The 13718-nt window shown below is 31.4% G+C and overlaps 1 protein-coding gene and 1 long non-coding RNA gene across 2 annotated transcripts in view; both read right to left on the reverse strand.

Annotated features, from left to right (window-relative positions):
* Positions 1-8164: 8164 nt before the first annotated feature.
* Positions 8165-11554, reverse strand: LOC145312809 (uncharacterized). The gene is made up of 5 exons (XR_013877128.1): positions 11484-11554; positions 10950-11009; positions 10650-10715; positions 9629-9690; positions 8165-9238 (listed from the first exon to the last, which is right to left on the reverse strand). It is a non-coding gene; the product is annotated as an uncharacterized LOC145312809 (long non-coding RNA).
* A 357-nt stretch (positions 11555-11911) lies between these two features.
* LOC145312565 (dynein intermediate chain 3, ciliary-like) overlaps positions 11912-13718 on the reverse strand; it is a 34102-nt gene continuing 32295 nt past the window's right edge. Inside the window, exons 23-24 of the mRNA XM_080151821.1 lie at positions 12336-12447; positions 11912-12031 (exon numbers count right to left, since the gene is read on the reverse strand). Coding sequence (XP_080007947.1) covers positions 11979-12031; positions 12336-12447 — 165 coding nt within the window. The 3' untranslated portion in view covers positions 11912-11978. The remainder of the gene's footprint in view (positions 12032-12335; positions 12448-13718) is intronic.

The following is a 13718-nucleotide window of genomic DNA, read 5'->3' on the forward strand; positions in this document are numbered from 1 at the left end:
ATAATGCTTTCTATCTATTTTAAATATGAGAATTTGGAGGGGGAGAGGGGGTATTTATAGGGCGGGGGGTCGATTTACAAGCTTTTTGAGATTTTCACACTAGTACACATTGGCAAGGGTTACTGGGCCAATATAAAACCCTGTGAAACTTGAAAGGGGCTTTAAGATTCGTAATCAGCATTTCAATACGGTCATTTTGATAGGAATTTGAAAGAATTTAAATTTTTATTTTTTAAGGGGGTGGGCACATTTTATACCCCCCGCGCGCTCGTTGTTTTTGGATTACAAAACTCCTTTCAAGTTTCTCAGGGTTTTATATTGGCCCAGTATCCCTTGCCAATGTGTACCAATGTGAAATTCCAAAATCGACCCACCCTACAGTATTAAATACTATTTAGCTCAACCAGCCACTTCGAGGATACAAGTGGATACAACTTTCTAGTCTAAAAAAGAATAGAATCAAAACCATGAAAAAGATTATTTATCATCTATTAATTATCATATTATGTTACACAAGATCAAACTCACAATTATAGTTTGCCTGTCTATTATTATGTTGTAACATTGCTGATAATCTCATAAACATTAATCATTTTAAACCCATCTAACTTATCATGATTTTGTCCTATTGCGTTATACAGTTAGGGAGTTGAATCCATTTTTATAGAAGCAGAAATATAATCTATGATTTTGGTTTGGACCCTCTAAAAGTGTAATCTACCCTTCCACTTTCCCCTCTCTTGGTGAAGATATCTTCAACGCCGATACGATTTTTGAAATATAAGATTCCACTTTTGTCTCTCTTGTTGAAGATATCAGAAAATAATTCTATCTTATCTATCAGTAAATTAAATGATATGATTTCATTCGTAAAGAAACACCTTATACCAACAACAAAATTAATTAGATAAATCACGAAACCTATACATAATTTTTGCTGTCGCTGGGGGCTACCACTTATTAAAATTGACGACCTGTCATCTGTACCCCAAGTATTATTTTAGATTTATTTCGCTTGTCATGAACGGACGGAAAGAGACATATTGTAGCTACGCTAACAACATAAGAAAAAGTATTTATTGCGCTAAGCCAAGTTTAGAAAGTTAACCAAATCTCTTTGCAAATATCTGGTTTAGAAAGTTAACCAATTCTCTTTGCAAATATCTGTGTACGTGTCTTTCTCATAACGCTACATCCACGCTTTTCAATGTAGGCCAGTGAAATTTAATTAGTTTTAGAGTAAAATTTAAATATTTCCATGTAAAGAACATAGACGTCCAAGGGGGGGGGGTTAAGTGGGGATTACTTCCCACAAACGAATTTGGGGGTGCCGTTGGTACCCCCAAACATTTTTTTCATTTTACCCCCCCCCCCCCCCAATTTAAAATTTACTCTTACCCCCTAAACATTTAGGAGGAGGTATTTACCCCCCCCCCCCCAAACAATTTTGGGGGGGTAAATACTTTATGGTTGTTGTCACACTTGTTTATTTCATTCTACAGACAAACGGGCAAAGTTATGGAGTAGATGTTCAGTGTCGTAAAAAATAAATAAAATAAAAATTACATAACCTTTTTATATATAATATGTGTACTAATGTATGTGTAGTGGACTGACCCGAAATAAAGGCTAACTAAGCAATAATGATTTCCTTGTAAAAATGGGTCCTAGGACAAACGCAGGAGTCCCAAACGTAGGAGTGGACAAACGCAGGAGTGGACACTTAACCTAAACTAACCTATTTTAGACCAACTTAAAGCCTGCGGGGGGCTTATTTGTACATTCATAATCTAACCTAACCGAATCTGTATAGAAATACTTAATTAAATTAATATCTTAACACTCCTGCGTTTTTCCACTCCTACGTTTGGGACTCCTGCGTTTGTCCTGGAACCTAAAAATGAAGTTTACTATGTGATTCTTCCCAAAAAGAGAAGGAAATCGCAATTATTTGATTTAACCCAATCTATAAAATGATGTATTTATGTGTGTGTTCCCTGCCCTACAAATATACATAGAGCAGGGATCTAGTATAGTCCATTTAACCCACCCTAAAATAGTAATTTTTATATTTGTTTCATTTTTTCCCCAAAATATATGAAATGGAGAAAATATATTCCATTTTAACCTGTCCTTAAACTGTAAATGTTGGAGTTATCAGGAGAATTCCTTCCCCTAAATATGTAGATAGCAGGGATCTAGCTATTATGATCACCCTTAACCCATCCTATTTATGTAGAACTGTCCCCCAACTTATCAACTGTTAATACATAGGTGGTTTAGAATTTCATGAATTTTACAAATTTTGCTGGCCAAAGCACATCTACTATATAGAGGCTTCTAGGGGCACTTGAGAAGAGTTCGAAGAGGTAGGTGGTGGTCTTCCCCAAAATAGTCATAAACCTTCCCAGGATCTATGAGAAGCTATATTGTAAAGATATCGGTTAAGCGGTTAGCAAGATCCGTCGATACATACAGGGTGAGTCAGAAAAAACTGAGTTTTCCGATTTTCTGATACAACCAGTAGGAATATGGAAAAAAACAATTATAGGTTCTTGTTCTCTATAAAAATATACATTAAACTTAGAAAAGGTGTTTTTGAATATCTCTGAAAACAACGGCGCTTTTTAGAGCATAAAGATTTCAAAAAGTGTGTGTGATGACTTTTTCGGCCATTATTTTGTACTTTTTAGGTAGATTTATGAATAATAAAAAATGTCTACCATTCTAAAAAGATGAACAAACATATTTCTTGATTATCAAAATTTGTATTCAACAGATTGTAAATATTCAACATCTTAAAAATACAATTTATTTAAATTAAATTATCAGATTATAAATCAAACGTTTTGTTGTAATCTATTGTTAAGCTATTGTTAAGATTTAATGCTCCATGACCGGAAAACCAGCTCATGACCGGAAATATTTCATCTTGTTACCTAAATTCCTACCCCCTCCCCCTGAATTTCCTCTATATTTAGTGCATGACTGGATTTAATCTTTAAAATCTCCGCCCCCTTTTGACAAATTATACTTGTGTGTTATAATCCATCATAATAACTTCATTTAAATAGGGTAGGGTTTCTAAAAGGCATTTTCATTTTAAAAATTCAAACCTTGATAACTTTTTTATCTTAAGAGATTTTTTTGTCAAATAAAAAGGTTTTGTTTTCTTTTTACTATAAGCTACGTTATTATAGAAGATTCTTTTAAACCACATGCATCACAATCAAGAAATATGAAAAAATGACAAATTGCAGTATTCTAAAAATGCTTTTGTGAGGAGCCAAAAAGCATTTCACCTTTAAAACTCATTAAAGTACTTTTCTTAGACCTTTTTCTAAATAAATATTGAAATTTTAAGATTTTTTTTATACAAAATAGATGAGTTATTTTAATTTTTCTTGATCAACATTTTTCACACAAGGCATTTTTTGACACCATACACCTATCATAGAGGCCGCATTTTTAGAGATAATGAAAAACACCTTTTACAAGTTTGATGTGCTTTTGTACAGAGAACAAGGATATATAATTATTTTTTCTGTATTCCTTCTGGTTGTTTCTGAAAATTGAAAAACTCAGTTTTTTCTGACTCACCCTGTACATAGACAGATTAACACAGTTATAAACTATCCCAGAACCTATGAGAAGCTACATTGTAAAGGAGAAACATATTGGGTCAGCAGTTAGCAAGATCCGTCGATACAAGACAGACAAACATCCTGTTACTTTCAAATAAGGATTGTCTTATCCCTGATCAAACAATGATTGCAGTATTTGTGATAAGACTGCGTTAGTTCCTTTATCAACTTTGACTAAATTATCCTAATTAACCAATACAAGAACTTTCAGCAGCAAAGATAACCAGTTTCTGAAATAGAATGCGGCAAAAAAAATTGCTTAAAAGCAGTCTGTTCGACATGGGTATTTTATACTTGATGTAATATTAGTCTCACTATTGCCTTTTTTTGAACTGAAGACAAAAGACAAATAGTGCCTTTTATAGAAATTAGAAAGTTTTTTTTCGATTTACCTTGTAATGTGAACAGAATATTTAGAAACATACACAATTAAACTTACTATGTATCACGGATACGGGGGGGTGGTCACTTTTTAGTCACTATTGAAAGAAGTTAGTTTTCAGGCATACTGAAAAATCATATATAGCATCAATTTACAGACAATTTTTGTCGGCCCGGAATAAAACTGTGTATAGATTTTAGGAAGAAAGAGCATACATTTTTTCATTTCGTTAGCATAATGAGTCAGCTATAAATAGAAGCAACGCACAAACATATTAAAGATGTCAACAAATTAGTCAACATTTCACTTTGTCACTTAACAGTCGGGCCCCTTGCCGCACCTTAATCGGTTATCTCAGTGCCTATTAGAGCTAGAGGGCCTAACATTTTTGTGCAAGTCCCCTGTTTGATAATGAATTTCCGACCTTAAGAAAGGCAAAGTTAATTTTCGCTTCCTTCACCCTTTTATTTAACAACCTTTGTTTTCGGGTCCTTTTTCACTTAAAAATATCAAACTGCTGTAATTTTCGGGTACCCAAATTTTCTTATTTTTTAAGCTAGAAGAATTTTTTTTGGCAGAAAATGTTTATCTTTATGTAAAATTTATACTGGAATTATCAAACTTAAATTTCAGCGGCCGCAGCTGTACTTGGCAGCTGCCAGACGCCGCAATCGGTGGTCGGCGGGAAAACCTGCAGGAACATATCTGAAACTTGAAATTGACTTGAACACCTGTATTTAATATTAGGAGGTACTACTAGAGAATATTTTAGTATTTTGGAAAGAAAAAATGCTTTGTTTAAGGCAAAAAAATATTTTTGCTCTTTACCTGGATGACCCTGCCAGGTTTGTTGGCATCCTGTGCCTGCCAGGATCGAGATATTAAAAAAATCCAACTCTCAGTTATGTGTCATACTAATACTTAGAAAGTCACACAGTTTAAGCTCATTATCTTTCACACACAGAAAATGAGATAGAACCCCCCCCCCCCCCCACCGTTAAGGGTTAAATGTCACATTAAATTTATCACTAATAATTTTTATAACAACATTTAGATTTTTATATTCAATGAATTTAAAAGATCAAAACATGTAAAAATTGGCCTAAATATTCATGGAAATTGAACATTTAACAATCTACGTCCTATCAGCATAGAAAACCCTAACCCTTACAGATCGGGCCCCAATACCCACCTTAATAGATCGGGGAGGGGGGGGGGGGGGCTCTAAGAGCCCCCCATCTATCTCGGCTCCTGTTACATATAGAGATGTAAAAAAATGTTTCTAGTCATAGCGGTCAGACCTCTTTTTAGCGGCCAGCCGCTAAATATTAAAACAGCTGAAGAGCGACTAATTTTAAAGCTAGGATAACCAAATTTTAGGACGAACTTTTATTTTTAATAACAAAAAAATACTTTTTCTGACCATCATTGAAAAACGGTAAATAACGGAAACCGCCATTTTCGGCGGTTACGGCTGTAAAACGACAGTTGGCGGCGCCAATTGATATTTTCATCTGTTTCTTATTGCTCAAGGATTTACCAAAAAATTATTGGTCTCTAGCTGTAATAGAAGCCAGAATATTTATGATATATGTCCATAGTAAAAGCCGGACAAAATATCGGTCATAAAATCGGCCAGGGAGCGGTCAAACGGTCATAACACCACTTTTCTCAGATGTCTAAGTAAAAAAATTAGGTCTCTACCTTATACACAAATTATATTATATATTTAAAAAGATTTATTATCTTACCTAAAAAAAAGACATTAAAAAAAACTAAAGCCCCCCCCCCCCCCGATCTGTAAGGGTTAAACTTCTGTTTAACTTACTTTTTCAGAATTATTTTCTAGTTTTTTCCAGTTTTTATAATATTTTTTTGCCATTTTACCTTTGAGAATACTTTGTTTACAACCGTACTTTGTACATTATCCCTATATAAATGTAACAGGATGTCAGTGTGTGTGTGTGTGTGTGTGTGTGTGCAGTGAAGGATCTTGTTAACCGCTGAGCCTAGCAACTCTATAATCAAGTCCTAAAAATGTAAGTATGTCCATAAACAGTATTCTGTATCAAGCAGTTTTTCCAACAAATTTACTTACAATTTTGCTTCGATTCTTATTCTGATTATTCAGTTCTGACACTATACAAGTGTTAATGTCCGTTTGTCCTACCGTTTCAGTGCTTCGCTTTTATGGATGTTGTCATCCTTGTTTTCTTTAGTATTTATAAAACTTACTTTTACCCCCTTTCTTTCACTCAAGTTTACCTACAAGCTTATGGGCGTAGTGGCTCGTTAAAACTATTGTGCAACACTAATAAGTTATCAATCTTTTATCTTTCTCAGAATAAAGAATGCTTAAATGTTTTTTTTTGCAGATTTTGTGTGGTTATTTCTTTTATTCGAAGGTTAGCGAGATCTAAAGGGGAGAATATTACATAAAAGATGTTATATAAACAAGGACAATCATGTAAAGATGACAGTAAGGTAGTGTAAGTGTAATAATTTGAAACCTAGTAAATTTTAACGTACAAACCTTAAATATAGATAAGTCTCCTACACATTTAATTTAAAGCACATCATGAGAAATTAAAAGAAGTTGTATCAACTTTTTTTTTTATAGCTAGCCGGTTCTTTTAGTAAGTAGTAGATGTAAAATTTTTCATAGAATTCAAATATGCAATCGGTTTTTTTGTAGACCTCTTATTTTTTAAGTAATTTAAGTTTTTTAAAAAAATAATTAAGTCGGTTTTAAGGTACTAAAACGCAACAAAATAAAAGAAGAAAATGGTCAGTAAGAACAAAAATAGTAAGATCTTTAATTTGACACCTTACTTTTAAAATTCTGTTGAGTAATTATTGAAAAAATCTATTTTTTTAACCTCGGTATAATAAAAACTTTAGACCTAAATATTTTCTCAAACAGACATAAAAAACATGGGTTCATATATACCATTAGAATCAGAAAAATATTACGAATCCATTGTAAGCAAAATTGAAAAAAATTAAAAAATTAAAAAATTACAGAAATGGCCAATTATTTTTTTTGTTCAGACAACACTATTGTTTTCCCTTTTTTACCCCCTCTTTACCCCCTTCCCATTTTTATACTCAATTGAAGAATTAAGACGTTGCCTGTACAACATAATATGATATTTTCATATAATTCCTTTTATTGTAGTTTATATACTATATTGTAAACTTTTTTTTTCAATTTTGCTTACAATGGATTCGTAATATTTTTCTGATTCTAATGGTATATATGAACCCATATTTTTTTATTTGTGAAATAATAAAATTAAGTTCAAAGTTTTTATTCTCGTGGGTTTAAAAAAATCGATTTTTTCAATAATTACCTGACAGAATTGAAAAAGTAAGGTGTCAAATTAAAGATCTTACTATTTTTGTTCATAATGACCATTTTCTTTCTTTTTTTTGTTGCATTTTAGTACCTTAAAATCGACTTAATTTTTTTTTTTTAAAACTTAAATTACTTAAAAAATAAGAGGTCTACAAAAAACCGATTGCATATCTGAATTCTATGAAAAATTTTACATCTACTACTTACTAAAAGAACCGGCTAGCTATAAAAAAAATAGTTGATACACCTTCTTTACAAACATACTCCAATGCCGTGCTTTTATTCAAAAATAAAGGTACTAATAATTCTATTTATTCAAACAACTACAACCTTATAATAAAGTAACAGGATGTCTGTGTGCTTTTATGTTTTTACCGAAATATGTCGTTAACCGCTGGAACGATCGGGTTCTCCTTTACAGGGTAGCTTCTCATAGGTCCAAGGAAGGTTTATAACTATTTTGGGGAAGGGCACTACCACCCTCCCAAGAGAAATCACAAAAAATCAAAAAAAAATTCTGCGTAGAGACCTGAACGCAACATAGACAATTATTTCTCAAATTAGATATTTGAAATAAAAAAAAACATTTAAAGTGCCACAAGAGGCATCTAGGGGGCGTAGCAGCTACAGGCCTTAATAAATAGATTAATAATATTTACCACGTACTATTTAGATCTAAAAGGATGATTGTATAAAGGCGAAGATTTTCTTTAATAAGGGTAAGTAACACGGTACTTGATATCCTATTTATTTAAAACTTGAAAATGAAATAAACAGAAAAAGACAAAACAATTATCTTTATTTAACAATTAAATAATAAAACAATTACAAATTTTTATTATATTGTATATATAATTATATTTTTGTATGCCAAGACATCTTTTACTTTCTAGAGTATTTCTGCGCCCATAGCTTTTTTTATTCAAAGGGGTAAAAAGGGGACAGAAAAAAGCCTGAAACCATCCTAATGCTTAAAACAAAAACTAAAATAGCCCGAAAACCATCCCGGGATCTATGTGAATATCCCCTACAAAGGAGAACTTAATCAGCAGTTATTTAAATCTTAAGCTCTAGACAAAAATAGCTTACAACTTTAAAAAAAAGGCATATCTATAGTACGTCTGAGTGAGTTACAGACACATTTTACCAATTTATGGATCGTATAGATGACTTTAGTTTATAACCAACAAATATGTGGCATTCATTGGTATTAATTACAAAATCTTAATTACCCTAGAGTTAGAAGTGTCTCAACTTTATTAATAGTATCTATAATAATTATTATCATTAATAATTTGCAAACCGAAATTGACTAAAATTTAGCTGTAATTAGCTATAATTTATTGTTATCTTTATATTGCTTCGCGACTAATGGATATTTTTGTCTTTGTCGGGACCAGTGGCGAGCATGCTGTTTTCCCAAGTATAGTATATCTTTTTTTGGGGTAAAAAGGGAGAATGCCATTCAAATAAATTTTAAATGTGGCATTGACACCAGGAATCTAAAGGGATAAGGCAATGGCCGATAAATTGATGTACATCTCCATTAATGATACACAAAATAAACCTTTCTGTAGATTACATTTAGTGGTTAAACGTTTGAACACTCAGCTTAATGAACCAACTAATCAGAATTCACTAACCAGATGTGCCCGATGTTGTTAAGCCAACGAATAAGAAAACGATATTATAAAACTTTGGAGACTTTGGACCAAATCCCCCCCTTCTCAAAGCTTATTGGTTAATACTCTTTATGGATCTACGGTATCAGAGAACACGCTTTGACCATCTCTTTGTATTCCCCGTCTTTCCTTCTCCTCTCGTATGGCCGCGTAAAAATTCTCTTCTGCAGCTCTAAAACAAAACAATGATAACAAAATCCATGAAATCAAAGGTCAACAACTAAGACAGTAGGAAATGGGAATATGAAATGGTGACGGCGCTTTTATTTAGAATTGCATATGGACATACCCATTTTCTAAGAATTTATCTTACAGGCTAGTCGTTTAATAAATATTATGCCCAATAATCATATGAATCAGAATAATTATTCTAGAAGTTCAAGAAAAAGTTAACTTCGCTATTAAAACTAGAAGATTTCATCATATTGCAAATGAACCCCAAAATCTTCCTTGAAATTTCTTTCAAATGCTTATTTTAGGTAAAGTTTGTTAAGGGCTAGGAGCCTCTTGCAGAGAAAGCATCATGTACTAAAAACATGGGCCATATGGAAAACCTACTTACTGAATCAAAGGCCCGATGTCAGGTCCATCTTGGTTCATAGATGTAAACGCTGTGGTCAGTTTCTAAACAAATATTGTTTCTATAATCGCTTCAAATTAACGCTATGATTATAGCTGGCGGGTTGACATAATTTTGAACGTGTAGGCCTTCAGCTTGTTGGAATTCATCCAAAACCCCTAAGAGGACTATGTGATGGATGCACAAAATCAAATATTACCAAAGTACCAAAAGGCCAAACAAATTAACTGTGAGGAATTATTTATAAAACAATGGTTGACCACATCCATAAAAATTCATAAAAGCGAAGCTCTTAAACGGTAGGGCAAACGAACATTAACACTTAAGTAGAGTGCCATAACTGAATAATCAGAATATAAATGTATACAATTAGAAGAAAACAAAATTAAGCAAACTTGATAAAAAACTGCGCTAATACAGGATAATGTTTAAGGACATACTTACATTTTTAGGACTTGAGTACAGAGAAGCTTTGCTTATAACATTGTACTTTGTTGTCCTAGGAATCAGTAGGTATTTCAAAAATCAGATCAATCGAATAATTCTATCATATAAAAATTTGCTGTTAAAAAAGTTAAAAATCAACATGTTTAAAATGGACGTACGGACATACTGGTAACGATTATAGAGTTGCTACGCTTTCTAAACTGTACCTAAGGACTACAGGAATTACCATGCAAAGTTTGAAATCGATATGACAACTCTAACAAGTCTAAATCAACGAAAAGAGCTAACCGTTACGGACTGAATCTAATTATAGAAAAGCCTCGCTTTTAAAAATAAGGAAAGTTATGTCAATAAGCAGCGCAGCAATTGATGCCTAACTAACATACCTGCGTCGTTAGATGTCAAGTTACATACGTACGGACATAAACAAATTTGTAGCTGACTTTAATTTATAGTGTAACTACACTGTGTATATCAATATCATATTATTCAATCTAGAATTTGAATGCGTTACAGACATACAGTACGTCGATCCGATTGATCTTAATAAACGCACCTTAAATCTGCCAGTGTTAATGGCTGTTTTCAGAGTTCCCTTCGCCTTCTTTCTTAGCAAGTTCTCCTAAATAAAAACAAGAATGAAAGCACCCATAAGAACAGATTCAACGTAGCCAAAAAATATGGATGGACCAACGAGCAAAGTGATTCATTTGATTATTGGAACAGTTATTCCAATGACTATTGAGTAGAATGTTTTAAGCGAAGCGTTTCTGTAATACTGTTTTAATATTTAAGCATGTCCATTTAAACATCTGTCTGAATTGTTGAGATTTATTAAATATGATTATATGTTTACCTTATTTAAACTGCAAAGTATTCTCTCACGTTTAGACTCTCTCTCAAACATATTTGTTACCTAATAATTAATTATTTATTAAAGTTTCATAAAAAAAAACAAGGATGACTACATCCATAAAGCTCTGAAACGGGAGGACAAACTAACATTAACTCTTGTAGAGTCATATGAATGAAGTTTTAACAAAATTTTTCGAAATTTATTGCAAAACTGTTATATACAAGAATCTATCTCTAAAGAAAGGACATACTTACATTTTACTTCTTACATATAATATGAAATATACTATGAAATCCTCGATTTTAAAAAGCTCTATACTAAAGTAAAATGATATCTATTTATATCATTTACGATTACACATCGTTTCAACCTCCAATCCATAGACGTCCAAGCTATTTTTTTTTTTTTTTGGGGGGGGTATAAAAATTTAAGGGGGGGGGTAATCGCCCCCCCCCCTTTGGACGTCTATGCTCCAATCCCATCTTGTAATCAAGTTCTTTAAATATAAATAAATTTGATAAATATAATACTTACAGCCATTTTTTCATTTCGGGAACAGGTTGCTGCGATAAAAGAGAAAATTTTATAAACCAGGGAAGGAGGGGACAATAAGCTTTTACACTAGTACCCAAAGATTTGAAACTCTATTTTTTTTGTTGGATCGAAAACTTTGGGTACCGTTTAATTGATTTGGTTCTGAACTAGTATTGTACAAATCTTTCAACTAATAATTGTAATATAAACTACAATTTTGTTCATACTTATTGGGGAGGTATATCAATTTCTCGTATTCATTCGAATCCGGTGGATAGGAACCGGTTCTCATCCATACGAAAAAACTATGTCCCATGCCATGCCTTCGGCATCTCGGGGCTAAAAAACTGGTTTTAATCTTATAATTGTACATTCTATATCCGCGGAAAGCCGTTTATAATACGATGAAAGAAATAACTATTATCATCCAATGTCTTATCCCTGAAATAAAGATAATTGTCCCAGAATAATTTAATTTATCATAAATTGATTTTCTCATTTTCCTAGATTAGAAGATAATTGTTGAATGTGGACTAGTCCTTCATCATCTATAAATAATAATTGGATGTTATCATCCTTGTTTAGGGAAAAAATATACAGACTTTGCTTATTAACAAAATGTCTGATAGTTTTCAAAGCCTTTTTGCTATGTTTTAATTCTTCTATCCGTGAGATGATAAAGTTTTGATGTATTTTCGTTAAGATCTCTTTAACTACATAATTGAATAAGCTCTCAATAAAGTTTCATCAAATCAGTTCTGTCTGTTTTTGTATATATTTATAATAAAAATTTCTGTTGCATTTTTAAAGGTCTTTTTATGACACAGTAAAGACAACTTGCGGGGTTTTTACCTCCAACTGCTAGAAGTTCTCCATCTTCTTGAATAGCCAGTCTCAGCAAAGTGTTATCAGTTATCTTCTTGGTTATTGTGGGTATCTTCTGCTTGTATATTATATCCCATATCTTAATAAGATATAAAATTATCTATCTATATTGTAATTGTAGGTATCTTCTGCTTGTATATTACATCCCATATCTAAATAAGATATAAAATTATCTATCTATATTGTTATTGTAGGTATCTTCTGCTTGTATATTATATCCCATATCTAAATAAGATATAAAATTATCTATCTATATTGTAATTGTAGGTATCTTCTGCTTGTATATTATATTCCATATCTATATAAAATATAAAATTATCTATCTATATTGTTATTGTAGGTATCTTCTGCTTGTATATTATATCCCACATCTAAATAAGATATAAAATTATCTATCTATATTGTTATTGTGGTTATCTTCTGCTTGTATATTATATCCCATATCTAAATAGGATATAAAATTATCTATCTATATTGTTATTGTAGGTATCTTCTGCTTGTATATTATATCCCATATCTAAATAAGATATAAAATTATCTATCTATATTGTTATTGTGGTTATCTTCTGCTTGTATATTATATTCCATATCTATATAAAATATAAAATTATCTATCTATATTGTTATTGTAGGTATCTTCTGCTTGTATATTATATCCCATATCTAAATAAGATATAAAATTATCTATCTATATTGTTATTGTGGTTATCTTCTGCTTGTATATTATATTCCATATCTATATAAAATATAAAATTATCTATCTATATTGTTATTGTAGGTATCTTCTGCTTGTATATTATATCCCATATCTAAATAAGATATAAAATTATCTATCTATATTGTTATTGTAGTTATCTTCTGCTTGTATATTATATTCCATATCTATATAAAATATAAAATTATCTATCTATATTGTTATTGTAGGTATCTTCTGCTTGTATATTATATCCCATATCTAAATAAGATATAAAATTATCTATCTATATTGTTATTGTAGTTATCTTCTGCTTGTATATTATATTCCATATCTATATAAAATATAAAATTATCTATCTATATTGTTATTGTAGGTATCTTCTGCTTGTATATTATATCCCATATCTATATAAGATATAGAATTGATAATAAATAAGTTAATATATATTACGTATTTATTAGGAAACAAGGATGACAACAATTATTATAGAGTTACTACACTTTCTTAATCGTACCTATCTGTTATAGAAATCATCATACTCAACATATTAGTTCTAACATATCTAAATTTTTGAAAAATGCTAAACGTTTCGGAGGGACGGATGAACCAACCTTAGTTATAGTAAAGCTTCGCTTTAATAAATAGTAAACTTA

The sequence above is a fragment of the Acartia tonsa genome, chromosome 2 (assembly GCF_053477335.1).
Source record: "Acartia tonsa isolate MP-2025a chromosome 2, ASM5347733v1, whole genome shotgun sequence".
NCBI classification, from domain to species: domain Eukaryota; kingdom Metazoa; phylum Arthropoda; class Copepoda; order Calanoida; family Acartiidae; genus Acartia; species Acartia tonsa.